General features: G+C 45.1%; 1 protein-coding gene across 1 annotated transcript in view; it reads left to right on the top strand.

Annotated features, from left to right (window-relative positions):
- KCNQ3 (potassium voltage-gated channel subfamily Q member 3) overlaps positions 1-25,390 on the top strand; it is a 297,718-nt gene that overhangs the window by 260,552 nt on the left and 11,776 nt on the right. The window contains exons 9-13 of the mRNA XM_025450091.3: positions 2,070-2,096; positions 17,847-18,049; positions 18,950-19,052; positions 21,425-21,556; positions 24,551-24,649. Of these exons, the coding sequence (XP_025305876.1) occupies positions 2,070-2,096; positions 17,847-18,049; positions 18,950-19,052; positions 21,425-21,556; positions 24,551-24,649 (564 nt within the window). The remainder of the gene's footprint in view (positions 1-2,069; positions 2,097-17,846; positions 18,050-18,949; positions 19,053-21,424; positions 21,557-24,550; positions 24,650-25,390) is intronic.

The following is a 25,390-nucleotide window of genomic DNA, read 5'->3' as shown; positions in this document are numbered from 1 at the left end:
TATAGATGTTATAGCAGGAAAGAAAGACACTAAGCACTCAAATATAGTCCTGGGAAACCACTGTTCATGAGTGACAACAGGACTAAACCACCCTGTCTGGAATGGAGTTACAAATCTTTTATTTATTTATCCCATTCATCCATCAAGTATTTACTGAGCCTCTTTTATGTGCAAGGCACTGTGTTTGGTACTGGGGACATAACAGTGAACAGAAAGGGGTCAACTGTGCTGAGCCTGTGACAGAGTTGATGGAGACATGGACAGGGAAGTGCCCACTGGATGCTTCTCACTTGGAGATTGTTGGAGCTTTGACTAAAGCAATCTCAGTGGAACAATGGGCATAGAAGACAGCCTGCAAGGACCAAAGGGTGACGTGGAAATGAGCACATGGAGATGTCAAATGCAGGTGACAGCTGGAGTGGAATGTGAGGCCAGGGCTTTTTCCTTGATGGGAAGGATCTAGGGGAGAGGGATCGAAGTGGATGCAGTGTGGGTGGGGGGAGGGCTGGAGGGGACACCAGGATGAAGGCATGGGTTCTGAAGCACGGGTGGAGGATTGGCATCCAGAGCCTGGCCCCTGCATCCATGTGCACAGAAGGGGAAGCATAGTGGGCAAGGCCAGGTGTACATGGCTGCCGACTTGGTGGTGGGACACAGGGCAGATCTCTCTTAGTGAGAAGTGAGTCAAGGTCATAGCCTGGAAGAAAGGCTCACCTTCCAGGAGAGGTGGGAAGTGTGATGATAGAGAAGGCGTGGAATCCTTGTCTTAGAGAGTGAGAAGGGAATGGTGGTGGGGAGGAGGAGCCCTATCTCTTGAACACTGCTCCCCACGGCACCACTGTGCAGGTCCCGCCCTCCACCCACCCCCCTACCTTTTCCTTCTCTTAGTGCTTTCCTACTTTTAGAGTCAGACACCCAGAGAATTCTAGAAAGGCAGAGTGTTTTCTTTGCACATGCTTCAGGTAGAGAGATGGGCCCAGGGGATGTGTGACCCACCCAAGGCCACCTGGGACTAGAGGGGAGCTGAGTCATGAGCTGGAAGTCTCCCAACTGGTCCCTCTGCTTCTTCACCATGATGCCTTTTATTTTCTCCCCATTTCTCCCACCCCCGGATCCCAGGGATAGGCTACTTATTCATTCAGCATTTATCGTGCATTTCCCATGTGCCATGTATGGGATGCTCAGATTTCAGAGCTGAAAATGACAGACCCTGCTGCAAGCAGCTTGTAGATGACCGTTTGATCAGAGTATAGTCCCACATGTGAAGAGATTAGCTCAGCCTAGACCCTGGGGACTTGGATAAGAAACTCCAGAAGGGGGCCCCTCTAGCTGGAATTTGTAGAATGAGCAATGCTGTTCTGGGCAGAGTGCAGGCAGACTGAGAGTCTGGAATGTGTGCATACCACTCATGATTAGGAGGGTGGGCTCTGGAGCCAAGCAACCTGGGTTCGAATCCTGACTCTGCTCCTTCCTGACTGAGACCTTGAGCAACGTTCTTAACCTCTCCATACCTCAGCTTTGTCATCAGGATAATGGGAATGCTAATACTTCATCTCTTGTAGAGTTGTTATGAGAATTAAATGAGTTAATCCATAAAAAGAACTGAACATAGTATCTGCCTAATAAGTATTGCTCAATAAATAATAGTGATGATGGTCATGGTGTTGACTGTGATGATGTGGTGGTGACAGAGTGATGGGGGATGGCACTTAGTGATGACATTCCTGGTTTCCTGGTCTGTCCCCACCACTAAACAAATCTCCTGAGCCCAGGCTCTGAGCTCTGAGCCAGAGCAGGTGCTTGGCAACCATTCCCTGGGTGAGTAAATGAATGAATAGCTGGGAAGAACCCTGAAAAATTAGAGCCAAGCCTTTTTGGTGGGGCCTAGGGTCCAGCTGGGGAAAGCCAGCTCATTCACTGGTTCCCCTGCTGACTCACCACCTCATCCTAGACTCCACTGGGTGCCTTCGTCTTCATCAAGGGATGCTTTGGGGCCCATTGTGGGGAAAGGCAAAACTGTTCATGCAATTTATACTTTCTCTATGTTTTTCTCTCTCATCCCCTCTTAGGAAAGACCAGCTGGAAGCAGCAGCCAGGTACGTTTCTGATCGTGAATTCCCTTCATCCCATCACCATGTCGGGACAGAGGGGCCAGCTGTGTATGGTGTAGGGACCCTGGGCGGCATGCTGGTCATGAACTCGAGTTTGGGGCTCACTGCTATTGCTGACCTCCATATTCCTCTGCCATTTTCATGTTAATTTACCCAAGGACAACTCACTTGTGATCATAACTGAAGCCTCTTGGTCAGCAGGACAGGGTGCTGTGCCTGGAGTCCTTACATATGTTGTCTCATGTGGTCCTCAAAGCCACACTGTAAGACAATCCCTAGGACTCCCATTTGTGGATTGATATTGAGGCGCAGAGCGTCTGAGTTATCCCCCTTGTGTCACACGGCTACTGAGTGACAAGACTGATATTCTAAGTCAGGTCTGAACATGAAGACCGTGTAATTTCCATTATGTATTGCTTCTTGGGTTCACAGATGGCTCCTCAAAAAGTGAATCAAGACTACCATTCATGACCCCCAGTAAACCCCAGCTCACTCCAGGCTGTTGCAGAGGCAGGTTGGGCTTCTGGATTCGGAGCACTTCTGTGTACCCCGCCCCTTCTTTCTCCCTCTCAAGAAGATGTCACAGTATCAGGGAGATTAGGGACCCCTAGTTGTAAAGAAAAACCCATCTCTCCCAAATTTCCTTTATTTATTTTATTTATTTATTTATTTATTTATTTATTTATTTATTTATTTATTTCGACAAATATAGATGTAATTTCATCTCTTATGTTGAGAAACTACTTCTGAGGGCTTGCCATCCATCTCCTGGACACCAGGCTCAACTGCTGTCCTTCTGGAGCTGAGAAAATCTGGGGGGAGGGAGTAGCAGGACCCTGAGCCGTATTATACTGGACCCACTTGAGGACAGTGGCCTTTGGGAAGCTGGGTCAAATCCTCTTGAATGAGGCCCATGATGCCCCATCCCATCTGTAATCCCTCTTGGAAGAAACAGTTACAGACACCCCAGTTAGCTCACACGTAGAAGCACAGTTCGGACTCTGTCTCCTTTGTGTGTGTTTTCAAATGGAAGGAACGTTTCTTGCCTGGACCTGGTTTGGACCTTAGGAGCATTTGGGGAGATCATGGAAGGGAGAAAGAATGACTGACAATGACAACATCAGGGGACATTTGCCTGAGAACCTGCAGCAGCTCCCAGAGGCAGAGCGAGAAGACACCTCAGATAGCCTCCCTTAGATACAGCTGTCGAAGCCAAGGTGCTCTTCGAAGAAGAGGGCAGGCTAACTCCAAATAGCAGAGCTCGTGAGCACCAGGATTACATAATCCAGATCTCAGGACTCCCAGAGGGGTGCTTTTTGTCCTCTCCTTGTCTCATGACCAACAGGGTTTTGAATCATGCAGGTGTTGACACTATAAGCGAATTATCATGTCTACCTGAGAGCCTTTTCTATGCAGACACAAATGACATTCAGCCAAATTAGAATGTGTGTGCAAAACACCACATGTGCATTGGATTGTGCACTTCCCAACTTAATTGGTGCTTGGGTCAATGCATTCTGAGGCTTTGCTAGGGATGCTGCTCCAGTTATCAGAAAGGGGCTGTCTGGAATCTCAGCAAGTTGCTCATGCCCCTCTCCAGAACTCTCTGCCCTGCCAGAGGTACAGAGGGAAAACACATTTATGATTTCTCGCGGTTAGAGTTGCCAACTCTTTGCTGCCTCATCCTCCCCCGGGAGGAAGAATGAGGTCAGTTATGTAAGCCACACAATCTCCCTCGTCTGGGCTCGGGCGCAGTATTTTGGGTTTGAACAGCAAACAGGTTGGCTGATGGATTGGCAGGTGGGATACCAGGTGTGATGTTAGCTGCAGTGCCAGAAGGTGGGGGAGAAGGTTCTGGGGGAACTGTCGACACAGGCATCAACTCCTTTATCCAGGATGGCAGGGAGCAAGGGGGGAGAATGGTGAGTGGTGTACACATGCGTTAGATAAATACTTGCTGACGGTCATTGTCTACCTTTGTGCTAACTTCAACTGGCCGCCAGTGAACTGGTGCTTTGGTCTTATTTATTATTTTTTCTAAATAGCCAGAATAAGATTGGAGTTCATCTCACCTCCCCCTCCAAGCATAGGCGGGCCACACCTCTGTTCATGTGTCAGGCCAAGGAAAGTGTTCTGTTCTCTGTGACTTAACATATCTTGGTTCTCCATTGGGGCAAGACAAATAAATCATGTCAGTTTATTGGAAAGAGCTCAAGTCCATAGTTGCTTGTAAAGCTGTTGCTTGATCCCAAAGGGTCAACAGAGAGATAAGTTTCTGTAGTCTCAAGGACAGGGCTGTGTTGGTTGTTGGCGGAACTTAGGCCCTGGTGATTTCCTACAATGGCTGGGAGGCTGGCTTTGATCATTTTATGCTTCTCAGGATCTGTGATTCTGAGGCTAAACAGAAGCAACAGAACCAGTTTCTGCTGTGTGCTTACTAGGATCTGAGCACTTTTCCTAGGTCGTCTTCATTAAGTTTTATAAAAAACAGGCAGCTGATATACACACCACCTGCCCCATCATCCCTTCTTACCACTCATGGTACCTGAGGTAGGCCTCAGCGCACCCCAAGGAGAACCTTTGTTCTATGACAGCCAAAACTTTAAATTCTCTCTTCCTTTCTAGGCCATGAGCTGATGCTGTGCCTGTGGTATGGGCTGTACCCCCCAAATATTTACTGGATGAATAAATATATGACTTAATGAAGGAGGCTTTGTACCATCATTTTACTTGTGTGAAAATTGAGCTCAGGCATTTAGGTAACTTATACTTTCACCAAGCACAGAAGTGGCCAAGGTGGGGATTTCAAGTTCAAGTCTATCTGACTGGACCAGATCCTACCAGGCTGAGTCTCACTGCAGCACAGGTGATTACCATGCCCTCCTGTCCTCAGGGGTAGCGAGTCAGTTCAGTTGTCTGAAGACACATGAACTTGGCACTTGCTCTCTCTTGGCCAAGGACTCTTAAATCACATCTTCAGTCCAGCTTGTTCCTTCACTGCATTTGGGACTCTGCCTAATATCACCTCCTGAGAGAGACCCTCTTTGACCCTCTGCCCATGCCCCATCCATCTCTATGCCCTTGATCCTACTTCATTTTCATTGTTAGCATGGATGATTATCTATTATATTATGTATTTGTTTCTTGTCTGCCTTCCTTACTAGATAGAATGTCTCAGAATGATTAGGCTCTGTTTTGTTCACTGTGTTATCTCCAGCACCTAAAACAATGCCTGGAAAAATAACCCAACACATGATCAGCTCTCAGTAGATATTAATTTACTGAAAAAGTGAGTGGGCATGTGGATGGATGGATGGATGGATGGATGGATGGATGGATGGACAAACTCTTATTCTACAACTGTCATAAACCCACCTTAACCATCTTGGACTAAGAAAGAAATGCAATGGCTCACATAGCCACCCATCAGAGAGGGTGAGATCCCTGAGAAACAAGGAATGGGATTCTTCTGGGGTTTCTCCTTTCCTCTCTTGTCTCCACTTCTTTCTAGTTTCACTCTCACTGACTTTCTATACTGATGAAGGTGTCCATGCAAGCAGCCCCGTGATCATGGGGACAGAACATTTTTCCCTATTTCTCTGTCCTTTACCCCACACCAGTTTGAGAAACCCCAGGGAAGCACTTAGATTGGCCCAGTTTGGGTCACATACTCATGCTTTGAATAATGCGTATGGCTCAGAGAGTGAGAGGCCACAGCTAACCAAACTCTGGGTCTTGTGTCCACCTATTATGAGTTGTGTGGGTCCAAGATGTCATGAGTGATAGCCCCCATTAGAGCACTTGGTTGAATTTGGAAGAATCAGCTCTCCAGTTGAATAGGGTCCTTTTCCCCAGAGAACAGGGGATGGAAACAAAGCAGACAAAAATGACAGCTGCCCGTGACAGGCATAAGTTTCACCTGAAGTTTTTCAAATGCCTAAAAATAATGTTGCATTAAAGAACACCAACAATAAGCCATACTGAGGCTCACTTATTCCATAGATTATACCAGAAAAGACTGACACTTTGTGGTAGGAACATCATTTTAAACCTCAATCGCAACTATTCAGTAGACATGCAACAGGGCCGATAATTTAGAGGCATTTGTTGAGAGAAAATAGTGTTTTTCTGAATTTTCAAAACAGGTAACTGTGTTGACAATAATGGCTTGCTGGAGCCATATTGTTTACTTTGTATTTTCAAACAATTCAATCTTAACAGCAGCATCTGGGACTCTTCTGCTCTGTATCCATCTTTGGAGAGGGAAGATGTTCATCCCAGGCATCTTCTTTATTTCCTGTCTCATTGCTATGTCCTTCCCATGGCAAAGCTGTCCCATTTAGTAGAGGATCATTCTTTGGGTCAAAGAATTTAAGTATAATAACAATATTACTGTTTGCCAGCTGTAGTTGTAAGCACATCTAGCCCTCACAGCTACCCTAATGGGGAAGATACTATTTTGAATCCCTATTTTACAGACAAGAAAATTGAGATTCAAAGAGACAAGTGATTTGTGTGGGATCCTGCAGCTAGACAGTGGCAAGAACAAAAGTTGAGGTGTTTGGGCCAGCTTGATGGTATGTGGTTTCAGCCACCATGCTGTTTCTTATATGTGTCAGGGTCTGTTAGGTTACTGTAGTCAGTCCCCTTCTTCTTGCTTTGTTTTCTTCTACTCTTTCTTGGCTCACTGTAGATGGAGTCCCTGCCATGAGAGGAGGCTGTGGAGACAGGGAAAGGCACAGAGCCAGGATCTCTGATGGACTGAAGGAGCATTTGGTCAGACACTATAATTCACACTTTACCTTCTCCCTGTGACACTGACCACATGAAATTGATCTCAGAGGATGACAGATGATGTTGGCAATAAATCTCCTTCTGGGCCCTGGAATCAATGCCTGTTAAAGGTGTTCAGGAATTTAGAGATTAATCCAATCCCCCAATTTTACTGATGAGAAGATTGTTGCCCAGAGCAAAATAAGAGTTTTGGACACAATTCCATAGCTATTAATGTTCTGTCCTGCCAAGCAGACTCTGCAACACTAGTCCCAGACTGCAGAATAGCTAAGATGCATAAAATTTGGACCAATTTCGTTGAACCTCAGAGTGATCCCCAACATGTCCTGAGGGCTTAGTGTCAGTTTACTTTTTGGAAAATGGGGTGTGCCTATTTATAGCACCCCTTTTCCTCTGAATTGTGAGCTGAGAAATAGGAGTCAGAAACAGATCAAAATGTAGGCCACATTTGCTGCGTGAAGCAGGATTGGCTCTGGGAGCAACAGTGAGTGTCCTAACACTTCCCTCTAAGTTTGGCCTTAGGACCAGCACACAGAGCAGACACTCACTCACCCAGGCAGATACCTGTGGCCATGGCTTGTCTGACTCCATGGGGCACTGAGATCCAGAGACCATTTGTGTCCCTAAAGACAGGAATGACCTTTAATGTTGAAGTCTACCCAATTAAGAAGATGGGCCAATGGCTATTTCACATACCGTCATCAGATAATTCACCTCCTCCCATGGGAAGATGCCAGTAGAGGGCTAGGAGTTTCTTCTCAATCCTTCTAAGAGTGTGGAAATTCCATTTTTATGACTTTACAAAAATATGAAAAAAGATGGTCCTCCCTACCCTTCCTGTGGCCTCCTGTCACCCCATGATACATCATTCTTTAGCCCACAAAAATGTTATACAGCTCTCTGGCTTTGTTTCATCAGTCTGAAAACAGTACTCATCCTCTATGCCCTCACCTTTTGCTGCCTTGGTTTCCTGGGGCTGCCATAACAAACCACCGCAAACTGTGTGACTCAAATCAACAGAAATTCATCTTCTCACTGTTCTTGAGGTTGGATATCTTAAATCAAGATGTCGTCAGAGCCATATCCTTCCAATGGCCATAGGGATTGCATCATCCTTGCCTCCTCCTGGCTTCTGGTGATTTTTGGTAATCCTTGGCATTCCTTGGCCTTGTGGGCCCATCACTCCATTCTCTCTGCCTCCATTTTCATGTGGCTTTCTTCCCTTTGTGTGCATCTGTATCTCTGTACCCAAACCTCCCTCTCCTTTCTCTTATAAAGACACCAGTCATTGGACTAAGAGCTCATCCTACTCCAGTGTGAGGTCATATCAATTGATTACATCTGCAAAGGCTCTATTTCCAAAAAAGTTCACATTGGCAGCTATCAGGTCAGGGTTTGAGCATATCTTCTGAGAAACACATTTGCCAAAGGCAAGCACAATTGGTTTGCATATATGGTGGGAAGCTGTCTGAGCAGATCCAGGATATAGGATTTTCAGAGGGACATTTATGAAAGTTTGATTTCAATATCTCCTGCACAGATGAAGACTTGGGGGCTCAGTAGGTGAAAGAACTCACACAAATCTCAGCCCAAATTGCACAAATAGGATTGGATCCTATGTCTACCTGGCTCCCTCCGGAGCTGTGGTCCTCTCTCCTCTTTAACCAGGGACTAAAAATAAACAGGTGGTTGAATTAAGAGGTAGTCATGGCAACAGAAGCTGAGAACAGACTCCAGAATTAGACCATCAGACCTCAATGCCTGGCTGCCCTACTTACTAGCTGAGTGTTCTTGGTAACTCAAACAGCCTCTCATGTCCTCATGTCCTTATCTGTGAAGTGGGGATGACTTCTAGGCTGATTGGAATGGTACATGTGGCCTGGCACATAGTAAATTCTCACTAGAGATTGGTGCTGGTCAGTTGGTATATTCTTCATATGTGAGATTTGGATACACAGAGAAAGTAATTCTTCTAGGAAAGCAACAGAGAGAAGTGTCTTGCTCCTCACTTACATTAGTGTGTGAGTCTGTGTGTCCTCTGAGCACCAGCTGTAAATGTCCTGGAATCGTGCTCACAGATTCCCAGATTCAATGGATCAGAGGAAGTAGGCCATTGGTTTAGCTAACTTTGCAAACCTGTCCAGATGGAAGAAAACCAGATTAACACATCAGGTTTATTTCCAGGTCGTGAAGCTGTTTCTATAACCCTGCAGCCAACTGAATCACGATCTGCCTTGTCCTTGTCTGCCTTGTCCTCACTTTATCTGCCCCCACCCTTCCCCAACCCAGACAGTCCCTTAGAAGCCACACTTACCTGGCCTAGGCTGTCTCATCCCTAGAAGTCAGACTAGGGGATCTCTAAGCCATTTCAGGTCCTGTGTGCTGTGAGTTTGTGGCCACAGCAGCAGAACTGGTTCCATGTTATGTTGCTGCATCAGACACTGTGAGTTATGGGTCACTCTTTACAAATTTTGACTGCGTGTTCTTAGACACATTGCCAAACCTCCATATGTCATTTCCCCAACAATATAATAGTTATGGTGAGAGTACCTACCTCCTTAGGACTATTGTAAGAATTAGATGCTTAGAATAGAGCCTTACCCATGACAAGTACTACACAGGGTTTGCTTTTATAATGATCACTGTTATTATCCTGATCAGAACCCATGCTTCTGGGCTTTCTGTCCCCAGTCGTTTCTTACATAATGCAGGTCTGGCTTAGGAGTCACATCAACTTCCGTCTGAATCCTAGCTTTGCGATACTTTTATCCTCCCTCTCACCCTCCCTCCTTCTTTCCTTCCTTCCTTTCTTTAAGAGCCCTGCTTTGCGTCAGACCCTGGAGATTCCCAGAAAATTGGAACTCATCGTCTGGCAGGGAGGCAGATGTGTCAACGGAAGAACAGTGTAGTGTGGAGGGTGCTGGTATGGGAATGTTATAGACACATGGGGTAGAGAGAACAAAGAAAGAAAGGAGCTCTGAGTTCTGCCTGCAGATCAGGAAAGTATCCACAGGGGTATTTGCTTTAGTCTGTCAAGGACTGAGTAGCCTTTCACTGGGCTAAGAGAGGGGTTAAGACCCTAATTTTGTCCCTTCTCTCCTTCATGTTTTCATCCTTCGAACTAACAACCACTGAGTGCCTAGGCCTGTGTTCTTGCCACAGGCCATCTATTTCTATCTGAGAAATCCATGGGAATGCCAATACATTAAAGAAGAGCATGCAGATATCCCAAGGAAATGCACAAAATGCCTAAACAAATTAGTCTTCATTTCTGTGTAGGGAAATTTATTTTGTAGCTACAAACAAAGGATATGAGTTATTGGGTTCTCCCAGCCCTACTGTGAACAATGTGAGAGCCTAGAGAAATTATCACTTTCTTCATCAACATCGATGCCATTAATGGAAGGCCTGTCAAATTCCAACCCCTGATGAGTACCTGCTGTACCTGCATTGTCATCTAATCCCCAGTTAAGATTTCCCACTTTATTAAAAAAGAAACAGGGTCGAGACAGCAATTTGCATTCATAGTCTTTTCTCAGAAAAAAATAGGACACTCGGGCCTCAAAGATTTGGCACACGGATGGTGACAGGTTGACAGGTGTTTTTTTTGTTTGTTTGTTTGTTTGTTTTTATCTCTTTGCCTTCTCAGTCTTTTTTGACACAGACCATGATGCTAAAGGAGCCTTCTAAAAGAGGGCTGCCTATCTTGTGTAAGGCTCCACCTTTTACATCTGGAAAGATGGAAGGATGAAAGCATGTTGGAGAGAAGGGACAAAATCCTGTAGGTTGGATTGGCTGCTCTGTGCTGGTCACTCAATCTGTGCTTGTGGGTTTCTCACAACAAAACACAAGACAGATTGACCTCTTCTTCCAAAAGACTCTTCTCTTGGCTGCAGTGACACTATGCTCGGGTTGTCCCCCTCTATTTATCCCTTACCCATCCATCCATCCATCCTCTTATTTAATGACTTTTCATGAAGATCCCTTTGTGTCCCAGAAACCATAGTAAGGATTATAGCTACAGATAAGAAAGACAAGGTCTGCGAGTATTTACTTGACAGATGTCGTTCAGTGTTCCTTCCTAACATGTCCCAAGCTGAACTCTTGTTTTTCAATTTAAGTTTTATTAGCTTTTCCAGGAAAGACATGCCCAACAAAAAGTGGCATGAGGAGGGTAGAAAATATAGTCAAGTTGGTCCCAAGAGAAGTTATTCACTAAGCACAATTTGCCTTTGATGTTCTTTCACTCACCTGCTGGGTTTTCTCCCTTCCAACTTCTTCATGGCATCACAGCCTCGTTGACAACTGCTCTTCACTACCACCATCTTATTCCATATCCTGGATGGGAGATAGGGCAGGGATTGCATTTAAAAGTACCACTCCCCTTCCCCCCCAAATAAAGTACCACTCTCAGGTCTCTCTCTTTGTACTTTGTTCATAGGAGCACTTTTATGAGTTTTTAATGTGCAAAAATAGGTGAAGAGCTGAATTTGAGATCAGGGATAAAAGAGAGTTTAGTTGAATTGAGAGTGAGGAAAAATCTAGACTGGAACAAGACTCAACCTAGAGGGAGTATATTAGAAGGGGGAAATGGGAGTGTACAGGGAGGTCAGAATCCAGCAGGGTGGCCTGGCCACTGAACAATTTCCAGTGGAGAGTGTTTAAATGACTTTTTAATTTAATTTTTAAATTTTAATTTTCTGGGAGAAAAATCACTATTTGCATGGTTTATAAATCAAAATAATATAGAACCATATTGTGAAATGTCGTGATCCAACTTGTGTCCCGATGAATCCTTTTCTGCCCTCTCATCCCACACAGGTCATTTCTTTTTTGAATTTCTAGGGTATCTTTCTTTTCAGTTTCCTCATGCAAACATAAAGCAAAATTAACTTATACTTTTTATTTTTCCACTTTCCTAACGTGTTTTAGTAGTGATAGCTAATATTCAATTTAAGTTATTTGAGCTGTGAGTCAAAATCTCACAATTTAGTAAAATCTGCCTCACATAACAGTCTTGTACGAAGTGTGTGATTGCGTATGTGTCACGGAAAGGGGCTGCCAAGTTGAACTTTTGGTTTCTTCTCCAAATCCCTCCTTTTTTTTTTGTTCCCATCTTGCTCATCTAAAACAATGGCATCACCACTTACTCATTTGTGTAGTTGGAAACCTAGCAGCGGCTCCTTATCTGTCTCTTTCCCTCACAAACCACATGGAGTCCATCAGGGAAGACTGTTGTGGTTCTACTCCAAAATACAAGTCAGAGTTCTACTCTCCTCCCACCATAATCACCCTGATTCACGCCACTAGCACCTCTCACCTGGAAAACTTCATGATTTCTCATTGGTCTTTTTTTTGTCCTCATTCTCCTTCAATCCACCACCAAGCAGCTGTTTTGTTCCTTTTTTTAAAAAATTTTTGATTGTAGTAACATACACATAACAGAAAACCAGTGGCTTAACCACTTTTAAGTATATAGTGAAGTATGTTCACTTTGTTGTGCAACCAATCTCCAGAACTGCTTCATCTTGTAAAACTGAAACTCAGAACCCATTAAAAACAACTCATTTTCTGCTCTCCCCAGTCCTTGACAACCACCATTCTACTCTCTATCTCTATGAATTTGACTACTCCAGATACCTCATATGAGTGGAATCATACACTATTTGTCTTTTTGTTACTGGCTTATTTAACTTTACATAATGCATTCAAGATTAATTGTGGCATGTGTCCGAACTTCCTCCCTGAATGATATTCCACTGTGTAGATTTATCCATTGATTCCTTGATGGACTTTTGGGTTGTTTATACCTTCTGGCATTGTGAATAGTGCTGCTGTGAACAGGGTTGTTCTTTCTTAAATGCAAAGTTGCTATACTCTTCCCTTCTTAAAACTCTTATGGCTTCTAAGTGCCCTTAAAATCAAGCAGAAATTTCTATTTTCTGTTCTTAATTATGAATCATACTTCTAGAATTCTTGCCAATCTCGTCTCCAACCTCACCTTAGGCCACTCTGCCCTTCATTCACAATGTTCTGGTCATGTACTCCCCTTCTGTTACGGCCAGTGTTCACACCCCTTGTACCCACAAGTGATTTTTCTGCCTAGGGAATGCTTGCCCCTTTTCTTTGAGGTCTGGCTTCTCACCTTTCAGGTCTCAGCTTCACCATCTGGACTACCATCACTTCGATCCCTCACTACTGAGACCAGCCACTTAATTGGTCTTCCCATCTACCCAAGAGGCCTTTCCTTACCACTCCACCAAAGTCAACCTCCTATTACACTCCACTACTGCCCTCTCTTTGTTCCTTGGTCAGATTTCTAGCAGTCTGCATGTCTGTTTGCTTATTATATGTCTCCCCAACCTCATCATAAGCTCATTGGAGGCTGAAAACCATGTCTGTTTCAGTTATTACTATATCCTCAGCAGGTTACCAAGGGCCTAGCATTTACAAGGTGTAAAATACATTTTTGTTGAATAAATAAATAACCTTAGCTTTATTTTACAGGTGGAAAAACTAAATCAGAAAGAGCTAATCACTTAACCAAGTTGAAATCTTAACTACAGAGTTGAAGTTGGAACACAGATCTCTTACTCCAAAGTCCACTCTTTCCGCCATGCAGCATCCCTCCCTCAGCTGAAGTTGGATGCATTTTATTAATAGAAGATCACGTATTGTTTTCTTTCATTCATTCAGTATCCAAATAATGCTTTCAGTGGTGACAGCGTGCCAGGTGCTGTGTTAGGTACTGGGTAATTGACCCAAGTATGGTTTGTGGACAGTTAGCTTACCGTTTAGTTACTCAGACTCAACAACATGGACGTTTTGGGTGGGATGATTCCTTGTTCTTAGGGGCTACCCTGTGTGTTTGTAGGATGTCTAGCAGCATCCCTGGCCTTGACCCACCGGAGGCCAAGAGCACACCCCAAGTTATGCCAATCAAACATGATTCCAGACATTACCAGATGTCCACTGGAGGGCAAAATTTCCCCCAGTTGAGAACCACTGCTTTGATGAAAAAGAATCCCTAGTAACTCAAAGATTTCACCAGGGTGGCCAAGGGCCATGGTTGAGAAAGGCCCACAGAAACCACAATGAGTGGATAGGTAATTGGAGAAAGAGGGGAAGTGAGCCTTGAGGCTGATGCTTAGACCAAGTTCAGATGAAAAGTCAGAGTCATTTAGATAAAAGAAAGGATGAAGGTTTTCCTGGGTACAGGTCATGACACACACAAAGGCGAGGAAGCATGAATGTCAGGGAACTGCGTAGAGTTTAACATGGCTGGAGTAACCGGAGGCAGGAGCCCAGGGGAAGTGCTATATCTGCCAGGACAGACTTTACTTTTTGATTTTTACTTTTCTGCCTCTAATCCATCTATTTCCAGTTTTACAATTCATGTTTGAAAATTGTTTGTTCACAATAAATCAGGGCCCCCAGGTAGCCAAGAAAATCTGATGTCAGCTCCAAGGAATGCTTTGCAAGACCTGTAGAACTCTCCAAGCCCGAATTATGTGCTAGAAATCCATAAGGAGAAGGGCAGAGATGGGATTGTGTTTCAGGGGTGAACTTTGCCTAGCATCTGATTATCCTCCAGGGTCTTGGATTTCAAGCAATGCAATTAAGAAGTAAGCTGATCACCCCTGTTGCTGGAGGAGGAATTCTGTAAGCCTCTTAGGTGTGATGGCTGGGAGTAATTCAGAGCTGAGGTTTCTGACTGATGCCTGATGCCTCTGGGTTCCTAATGCTGTTGGAATCTCTCATAAACCGTCCTCTGTGACCATGGTGTATCACATAAACATTACGGAAGCAATTCAGACTCTTAGAGGTTGCAATGAAAGTACTGAAATGCCAAACAGGCAAATCCTAAATCCCAACACAGACAGAACCAAGAGGGCCCTCTCATTAACTTCCTAAATCTCAGGTGTTGCGATTTCCAGTCAGGGCAGTGCGGTTACTGTTACTCTTGTCTTGCTTAGTTGATCTGGAATTAACCTCTGTATATACACTTATCTCCTGAGGTCAGATTCAGTGACAATGGTGAGTGTGTGAGACTGGCATTAGGAAGCACTGTAAAATAATATATAAATCTCAAGAACTTATCTTGGTTCATTTTTTTTTAAACCACTTATTTTGTGGCTCAGGAAATTTTATCCCTCCTTTACACACATGCCATTAGCCCTCTCCTACTTCTGCAGGAAGAGGATTATTTACCAAGATAATGGTGACAGCCAGCATTCACTGAAGGCTTCTCCAATCCTCATTCCAGAAGTGGGTTAAGAGCTTTCCATGCATTCCTTCATTTAACTCTTGCAGAGCCACGCACAGCGAGAGCTGTCATCACCTTATATGTGAGGAACTGGAGCCAGAAAGAGTGACTTCTGTATCCCGGGTCACCTGTTCCTCAAGACCTTATCCTTCAGGGCTGGGAGTGCCCCAAAGGCCAAGATTTTCGCTGCCACCCTGAACATGGGAATGTGCTGAGGAAGGGTGGGTCGTGGGCTCAGAGACAACCAGGCTGAGTCTTTGCTTTGCTGGGACTGCACATCCTGGGGTGGGGGTGGGGCAGTAGAAACGTGCAGCCTGCACACGCTGTGTGACTGTGACAGAGAAAACTGCAGCATGTTGTTGGAGCACTCGGGGAGTACCTGATTTCCAGGAGAGGGGGGATGCCCAGGCTTTTTCAAAGGTAGTTAACAATGAGGTGGGCTGAGAAGGCAGGGCGTGGGGCAGGTGGAGGAGCTGGGCATGCCCATGCATGCAGGTGGGGACACAGGGCCAGCCTGAGTCTTGGGGCAGATGGAAGGACAGATCCGCTGGATGGTACCACAAGACACAGTAGGCAGGTGCCAAGAAGAAGCGGACCAGGTGGGAGACTGTCCTAAAGTCCCCCTTTTACTGAACTCATGGGCAAGAAAGCCTTCTATCTGTTCAGTTAACTTCCTGCCTTGTCCAGTACTTTTAGCCCACGGCCCCTGGTAGATTTCTCTGTCCTAGCAATCATTCATCCAGAACTGGTCAGGAAAGCCACTCTGAAAAATCTGTCTTTGGCACAGGGGGAGCAAAGAGCCATCTGAGTACTAGAGTTTCCCAGAATGTACTCTGGTCAGGTTATTAATGTAACGACACTGGGAGAGAGAGAACACTCCAGAGGGAGCCAGGAGTCATGACTGCCCATCCATATGTTCATTCACTTATTAATTAATCAAATATGTCCTAGTGCCTTCTCTTTGCCAGGCCAAAGGCAGGAAACATTACACATCTTCCCATATGTCATGCTCCCCGGACCAAACTCTGTGCAGCAGGTGCTGTTAGGCCTTCGTACCATTGAGGATCTGGTGCTAAGAGAGTTCAGGGCACCTGCTCAGCAAGTGAGCCCAAGTTCTTCGCTCCTCTAAGGTTCCAACACCCATGACCTCCCCCCCTCGCTACAGAGATACCAGAAGCTTCTGGCAGGAAGCACATGGCTACAATACCCCGACACACTCCTTAGAAAAACCAAATCAGCTCAGGCCAATGCAGAGTGACCTCAATAACCCATATTCACCCACTCACTCATTTATTCTACAAGTACATGGTGCACTTACCATGTGCCAAGCTCTGTGTGGGGTAGTAGAAGGAAGCCACTGAGTGGAGTCTGTCGATGTGTGAAAACTTGCAGTGTGGCTTTTCTCTGGTAAAAGGCACTTGTTCCTCATGCCCACTAGAGTGGGGGTGGAGGTTGAGAAATAGAGGGATAGAGGGAAAAAATAATATATTTATAGATCACCTACTGTGTGCCAGGCTCTACGCCAAATCCTTGACAACATCATCTCATAGAAAGTAGGTAAAGAGGAGAGTGGGCATCCCTACTTTAAAGATGAGACGCCTGAGACTCAGAAAGTGCACGGATTTGCCCGAGGTCACCTGCATGGCCAAGGGTGGAGCTGGACCCAAGTTTTGCACCGGGGCTACTTTACGTTGGACTTACTAACCTTTGTGTGTGTGTGTGTGTGTGTGTGTGTGTGTGTGTGTGTGTGTGTTGTGTGTGCCAAGTGCCAAGAACACTTTTGGCAGTGTAATGAAGTCCAGGGAAACTTTCTCAGAATCAATCTTGAATTCTTAAAGAAAATGCATACAGTTTACAAAAGAAACGGATTGTATTGTTAACTATCAAAATACTAAAACATTTGAGATGCAGGCGTGTATGTGCTTCTCCGTGATGGATTTAATGACAAGACCTGTGGCTGGTCCGGATACTACCATAATCTGGAAACAGCTCTGAGCACAGCAGTCCCCAGAGATAATAAGATCTAAAATGCCCTGTGATTTCTGTTGTGGAAGACACAGGTTAAGACTGAGGCATTGAGGAGATTGCTAGGGTTTGTTACTCACATTCATAATCGAGAGATGTGCTGATTTCAGTTAGAGGTTAGTAAACTAAAGATGCAGTGTTTTTCCCCATCCAAGCCTAGGGACCGCCTCCCCTCCACATTCTATCCACGGGGTGGGAGGATCTGCAGACATCTGGGTTAGGGTGCCTGCTTTCTGTAATTTCTATCATTCGAGTCTGTTCGAGGAACCTTTGAAAGGCCTCTTCTGTGAGAGCTGCTCCCTGAGCACCAGAGCATGGTACCAAGGAGGTTACTGATGCAGAGGAGACGGGACAGGGGAAGGCATGGAGCTCAGCCACCTGTCACTGTGAGCTGGGCATTTGATGTCCTTTATGTCCTTTGAGCTCCATGTGAGCATCCGAGGAAAGTGAAGTGCAGAGAAGTTAAGCAGCATGCCCACGGGGTCCTGGCTCGTGAGCTGCCGAGCCCCGTCCCACCCCGAGCCGCCAAGTCAGCTTTAGCCTCCCCCAGCACGCGCGGAGGTCAAGTGTGAGTCTTTATGGAGAGGGAAGGGGAATCACGAAAGCCTGCACTCAAGGAGGAAAATTGTTCACTTTTGCTTATTTTGTAGCCAAAAGCTGGGTCTCTTGGATCGGGTTCGCCTTTCTAATCCTCGTGGTAGCAATACTAAAGGAAAGCTATTTACCCCTCTGAATGTAGATGCCATAGAAGAAAGTCCTTCTAAAGAACCAAAGCCTGTGGGCTTAAACAATAAAGAACGTTTCCGCACCGCCTTCCGCATGAAAGCCTACGCTTTCTGGCAGAGCTCTGAAGGTGAGGCCCTTCTCCTCCCTGGCTCTCTGTCTCCTCCTCTTCTCCCTCTGCCTCGCCCTCCCCTTCCTCCCCTCCTCCTTCCCCAGGGGTAGATCTGCCCTCCCCTACCTCTCCTCCTTCCCTCCCTCCCCAAAGGGAAGACCTGCCCCATTTGTAGAGCAGCCCAGCCCCACCTTCCTGAACCAGTTTCACGCTTCACCCCATGCACGCCCGCTGGGCTGGGAGCACCTGTGGCACCTCCCCACAGCTCAGGGAGCAGGGGGCTCCCAAGTTAGCTGTTCTCCAGGCCAGGATCGCCACACTCGTCTAGCAGGTACCTCCAGGGAGCCTTGGGACTGAGAGCCTTGATCCCTAAGGGTGGCTACATGGAGGTCAACTTGAAGGATAGACAGGGCCAGGTGCAGAGTGATCTCGAGACCTAGGGGCCTCAGTACCCCTGGGTGCGGGAAGAGGTCATAGAAAAGAGCAATATCTCTGTATGTCCCTTTGACTTGTGATAAGGGAGGACAAGCAGGGCTCAGAAGGTGACCCACAAGGCCACCAGGATCGTGACTGACAGCAAGAATCTGGTCTCGGGTGTCTGACTGTAACACCCATGTAGATGGATGCCCTTAGCCTCTGAGAGGCCACTCAGGAACCCCAAAACTCACATCACCACCTTGTTAGCCTTCTCCCCAGTCAACAGTCCTGAACTTCGAGCACCTCTGACACTCATGTCTGGAGAATAGAAGGACATGCTAAGAAGGCCTAAATGGTGTCACAACTGGAGAACACCACATGGTTTCACCCAGTGGGAGCAAAGACTCTGGCGGTTGAGCATGGAAAGCTCTGACCAGATGGGGTCCCCAAGCCTTTCCACGTGCCATGGCCTGCTGTTTGATATGTGTGTCTCCCTCCCAGATGCTGGGACAGGCGATCCCATGGCAGAAGACAGGGCCTACGGAAATGATTTCCTCATCGAAGAGATGATCCCTACCCTGAAGGCCGCCATCCGAGCCGTCAGGTGAGGCCCCCTCCTCCCCACTGAGGGCCTCCCCAGGCCCTAGTTCAATTCCCACAGGATATTGGCTTTGGGAAGGGCAGTGGGAACCCCGTCAAGTAACTCCTGAGTCAGGTCCAAGAGCATGTCAATACTCTAACGGGTATACTGCCTGAAGAAAAATGATTTTTACATTAGCAGAGAATCATGGGTAACTCTTGCTCACTGGATTATAAAAATGCTTCCACAGGCTCTTTACCGTATTTCCAATTGTTATGCTCTTGTCTGGCTTTGGCCACCATTTATTTTACAGGTCTCGGAGGGGGCGGGTATATTGACGTGGAGCTTTCTTGCTTTATAGGCTTCCTTTGTAGGAGTTCTCTTCCTTTATAGGCTTCTTACCCAGAATAACCCTTCTTATCTGTCTTCATCCATCTAGCTCTTTTTAATTAGCATTTTCAACAAGATAGTCAATTATAGGATTTTTTGTGTGGGTATCAGAAGAGACTATAATCTACCCTGGCTATTTTTGTTTTGCTTCAGAGTTCCACAAGAAAATAAAAATAGGCTTACTAACAGAAAACTTTGATCAGGACATGGGCTTCTAAGCACTCTACAATGGTGGCTGTGAATTCTAGAAACTAAAGTGGCTTCTCCAAGAACTAGTTGTGTTATTTTAAGCAAGATTCCTAGTCCAGTGCATCAGGGAAGCACAATAGGGCTATAATATGTGAAGCTCAGCAAAGCCATTGACCTGGTTTGTCATGACACCACATGTATAATGTGACAGAACTATGGCTGGATGAAAGCAAAACTACTTAGATTCATAACTGGTTGAAAGATTTTCTTCAAAGAAATAGTGAATGAGGGGCACCTGGGTGGCTTAGTCAGTTAAGTGTCTGACTCTTGATTTTGGCTCAGGACATGATCTCATGGTTGTGGGATCAAGCCCCTCATTGGGCTCCACACTCAGCACAGAGTCTGCCTCAGAGTCTCTCTCTTCCTCTCCCTCTGCCCCTCCCCTGTTCATGCACTCTGTGTCTCTCTTCCCACCTCTCTCAAGTAATACATAAATAAAATATGTTTTAAAAAGAAAAAAGAAAAGAAAAGAAGAGTCTGTGTCAACCTGGAAGAAAGTCTCTGCCAGGTTGGTCCTTGGTCTGGCTTCTGCCTTGTTCTTTTCAGAATTTTTTTATTGACGCCTTAGTTCAGGGGTTGGAAAACTTTTTCATAAAGAGCCAAATAGTAAATATTTTAGGCTTTGTGGTCCACAGGTCTCTGTTGCAAGTACTCAGCTCTGACTCTGTAGCACAAAAGTAGCCATAGAAGTACATATGTGAGTGGGGGTGGCTGTGTTCCAACATAACTTTACTTTCAAAAACAGGCAGTAAGCCAGATTTGGCCTGTGAGCCACACTCTGCTGACACCTGCTTTATAGAGAGCTGCATAAAGGACAGGTTTACAAAATGGCACAGTTGGAAAGGATGGCACACGAGTTGGGTAATAATAAATATGCCAAAATAGTGTTGAGATGCTGGACCTGTGCTATGACAAACAAAATGAACTCTGAATGCACTACAGAAAGAGACCCAGGGCAAGTAGGAGAAGAGAGGTCTTAGAATAGGCCGTGTTTTCTGGCACCAGCCTATGATTGGGGGTTTTAACTGATGCCATGCTCAGTGGGGGTTGATCCCATGATGGAATTTTCAAGGAACATTAGCCATCTGGGGTCCCTTCATTGATTCCCAGGATGATGAAGGGGAAGCTTTGGGATCTACAAGTTCTGGGTGCCCCACTTTACTAAGAAGCTGAGAAAACTTAGGGAATAGAATATAATGTCTCTTTTTTAGGCACTCACAAGTCCAATACTTAAAGAGGCTGTTGAGGAAGAAATTAGTCAGCTGTCCTCAAATAGAAGCAGTGTCACACAGTCAGTGATTAAGAGTATGGGCCTTGTCAGCATATAAACCTGGGTTTAAGAACAGCTCTGACATTATTAGCCAGGTGGCCCTGTGGTGATGCTGGACCTCTCTGGACCACAGTCTTATCATCTACGAGTTGATTTATTAGCATGTTGTACATAAAGCACTTAGCTCAGTGTCTACCTGGAACGAATGCCCAATACATGCTAGATCTCACTGTTACTATGATTTTATTATTATTCAAATGATTGAAGGGAGATAGTCATGAAGAAGAGACACTAGCCAGCCTAACTCTGTGTGGTTCGAAGGTGTGAACCAGAACCATGAATTAGAACTACCCTCACCCTTACCCTCCTATCAATTCATTTTCTCTTTAGTTCTTTTCTGTCCCTGCACCTGAGTTTTCTAGGCTTGGATTATAGTTTCCTTTTCTCTCTACTTATGAAGCACACATGTCTCCACTTTGCCTTGCAGAATTCTACAATTCCGTCTCTATAAAAAAAAATTCAAGGAGACTTTGAGGCCTTACGACGTGAAGGATGTGATTGAGCAATATTCTGCAGGACATCTCGACATGCTTTCCAGGATAAAGTACCTTCAGACGAGGTAAGACAGTTGCATCTGGAGGAACTCTGTTCTCCTGACCATTAAGGAATCAAGCCTGATGAAGCTAGCTAGAGCTTATGATGAAAGCCTTTCAGAAATGGTCCAGAATGCCAGGGATAAACTTTAAGAACAAAAACGTTCATCGAATGGATGAACTAATGAATATGTAGGCCAACAAGCACCAAACAGGCTACAAAGAAGCTCTATGACATTGACCTTAGCCAAGGTCAGCACCCTGATTGGTCCTCATGAAGAAAAGGCATATGTGTCTGACTAGCCCCTGATTGTGATGCTTTGGATGTCGTCAACAAGATTGAGATGATTATCAACCGAGTCTGAATGTCCAATTATAAATATAAATTTTTCATCTTATTAAAAAATGTTCATCAGGTATTATTTATAATAGTGAAAATATGGTATAGAAACAACATCAATGTCCAACTCATAATTACTAAATTTTTGTTGAGTACCTGGATGCTCTACAAATATGTGTCTAAGCCCTTATAACCTCATGAGGTATTGCATTGTGGGTATCCTCTTACAGATGATAAAACCCAAGCTCAAGGGGGCAATGGACTTACCCAAAATTAATCAATGGCAGAGCTGTAAGTCACTCAGATCCAACTGGCTACACAACTTCTGTCTAACTCACCGCATCCCACTTTCTCAACAATATGTATAGTGATTAAAAAAAAAAAAGGTCCCTGCTCTCATTAAAAAGTTATGCAACCGGGGATCCCTGGTGGCGCAGCGGTTTGGCGCCTGCCTTTGGCCCAGGGCGTGATCCTGGAGACCCGGGATCGAATCCCACGTCGGGCTCCCCGTGCGTGGAGCCTGCTTCTCCCTCTGCCTGTGTCTCTGCCTCTCTCTCTCTCTCTCTGTAACTATCATAAAAAAAAAAAATTTAAAAAAAAAATTAAAAAAAAAAAAAAGAAAAAAGTTATGCAACCATCAAATGACATTTAGAAAACGTATATAATGAGGGGCACCTTAGTGGATCAGTCAGTTAAGCGTCTGACTCTTGATTTTGGCTCAGGTCCTGACTTCAGATCATGAGATCAAGCCCCACATCAGGCTCCACACTGAGTGTGGAGCTTGCTTAAGATTCTCTCTCTCTCACAAAAAAAAAAAAAAAGATTCTCTCTCTCCTTCTGCCCCACCCTACCCCCTGCTCATACTATCTCTTTCTAAAAAAAAATGTACATAATCAGATTAAAAAATTATGTGATCTAATAATACAGTCATACATATATACACACTTATACCTATATATATCTATGTACTTAAATGTATACAAATTATTTTTCATATATATTCTCTGCATCAAGCGTGTGATATTAATAATATATATTATTATATTACATAATATTACATATTACATAATATATACTATTGCTTAATAGTATATATTATGTATATATATTACAGACAGTATGATTACAAAAACATATGCACATATGTTTACCTATAACTATACACACACACTCCAGTATAGGGAACCTACAAGAAAAGAGTAGGTCTTCCCCAGGAGATTATAGTAGCTATACTGAGATGATGAATCCATGTGTGATTTTTTTCGCACTTTTTAAATTTATCAGGTCTTTAATGAATTATAAAAATTCTCTCTTAAAAACCCATTTAAAAAAAAAACAAAAGACAATATGATGTCAAGACATAGAACTGATGTGGGGAAACCCCAGCCCCCTGTGGGGCTCATTCTCTGGCCTGTGTGAGATTTCAAGTGGACACAAGTCAAGTCCTGTCTGGACTTTGGCTTCCTCATCTGAATAATGTTTTCCTTCCGGGGTGTCCTGCAGAGTTAACAGGACCATCAGATTGAGTGAACAGGAAGTTAACAATGATGTCGGGTTGGAGGAATGCTTATTTGTGACCTTGCCTTATCCACAAATGGAATTACCAAGTGCGGTTACTTAGCATAGTGGCAGGCACACAGTCAGTGCTCAATGCCTGCCTCACCAATGAATGTGCAAATGAGTTCTGAGCCTAACGTGCTGTTATTTATGCAAATATTGCTCTCTGAGAAATGGATGGAGCATAATGTCTAGGACATACCAGATCAAAAATATTAGCCCATCTTAATGTGCACAGGGTGGGCCTTCATGCTGCCATTGCGTTCAGGATTTTTTAGGCACATGTATTTCAAAGAGTCCTGCCCGGAGGTTGATCACCTGGATAAGCTAATCGCATACACCCAGCCATGCTGATATTGTGGTAGGCCAGAGAGAAGGGAAGGGTGGCTGAGTATATGATGGGGTCAGTGGAGGAGCAGTCGGGTCTGCAGAGAAACAGAACGACCCATGGCTACTTTTGAGTGCATGGTCTTAGTGGTCCTGGGCCTGTAGTGAGCCTTCAAGGTAGTTCTCACACCCTGCCCCAGTCCTGCAGGGTGACAGGGGCATTTGTGTCTGGTTGTGCTCAGAGCAGAATTGATGGGGAGCCGGAGCCTCATGCAGAAACAGAAGCAAGGTGCAGGAGCAGATGCAGATCCATCCCTCCACTGGCCAGGAATCCCGCAGAGCAGCAGAGATCTGCACAGCTGAAAACAAAGCCTAGGGTTTTGCAAGAAAATTCCCTAATCAGATGTTTGGAGAAAAGAATAAAAATGCTAGAAGACCAGATAGGCTTGCAGCACACATGACATTTCCTGTAAGAACTAACAAGATGTGACCCTCACCCTGTTTCTGGTTTAGCTGCCTCTCTCCCCTGGGATGGGGAGATATGCTCGCTACTACTAGTTAATAATAATAATAATAATAATAATAATGATAATAATAATAGTAGTAGTAGTAGTAGTAATAGTATCTGGAGATTATAAATTCTCTCTCCTTCACTCTCTTTTCCTTCTCCCTCCCCTCCCCCTCTTCTCTTATATTATTTCAGGCCCTGCCTGACTAAAGAAAGCAGGAATTCCTCTCCCCTCTTTGCCTGTAAAGCTCTTTGTAATGTAATCCCTTCCTTGTGTGTCTCTTTCAGAATAGACATGATTTTCACCCCAGGACCTCCGTCCACCCCAAAACATAAGAAGTCTCAGAGAGGGGCAGCGTTCACCTACCCATCCCAGCAATCTCCCAGGTGGGACATGGGGACGTGGACTGACCCGCTGCATGGCCCATCCCCATCCCCATCCCCAAATCTTAGTTCGCTTCCTTATGGTTGGGGGGTTGGGGAGGATTGCCATTCCTTTCGGTAAAATGAAAAAAAGTGGGTGACACTCCTTTCTTCCGTTATTGAAAATAAATGTAACAATTTCTCTGTTATAAAATTATCAGGGGAGCCCTGTGAGTTTTTTAGAACACAAAGAATACCTCGTGTGAGCAGAGCTGAGGCATCTGCTGGTTGGCTGTTTCGCTTTTCCTGCATAGTTAGCCCTGCATAGATCAGACTTCTTCCCAGAGAAGGAAATCAGACATCAGGACTCTGACCACATGGTCACAGGCAGAGCAGGGAAGTTCTGCTCTGCCCACACTAAGTGTTTGGAGATGTCCCTTGTATAGGCCCTAATGAACCAGGAGCGGTCCTATAGAAAGTCCACTGCCCGAATTTATTCTTTATTCCCAGAGGTCTTCAAGGCAGGGAACATGGATGAGTAAATGGAGTCAGGTTTAAGAACCCCCATGAACCTGATAGCAATAAGGTTCCTTCTTATTAGCAAAGTAAGAGCAGAAGTGGGATGACATAAGGCATCGGGCCTTCAGCCTCAGTCCTGGGGATAGAATAGGGAGTGGTGGGCCCTGGGCACCTGGAGGGCATGTACCCCATCCAAAGGAGGTCATCGTTGCTCTGCTCCACAGTTGCCAATTCTAGGAATCAGTA

Source organism: Canis lupus, chromosome 13, assembly GCF_003254725.2.
Source record: "Canis lupus dingo isolate Sandy chromosome 13, ASM325472v2, whole genome shotgun sequence".
NCBI lineage: Eukaryota > Metazoa > Chordata > Mammalia > Carnivora > Canidae > Canis > Canis lupus.
Note: the sequence above shows the minus strand (reverse complement) of the source record. Positions and strands in the feature narration are given on the sequence as shown.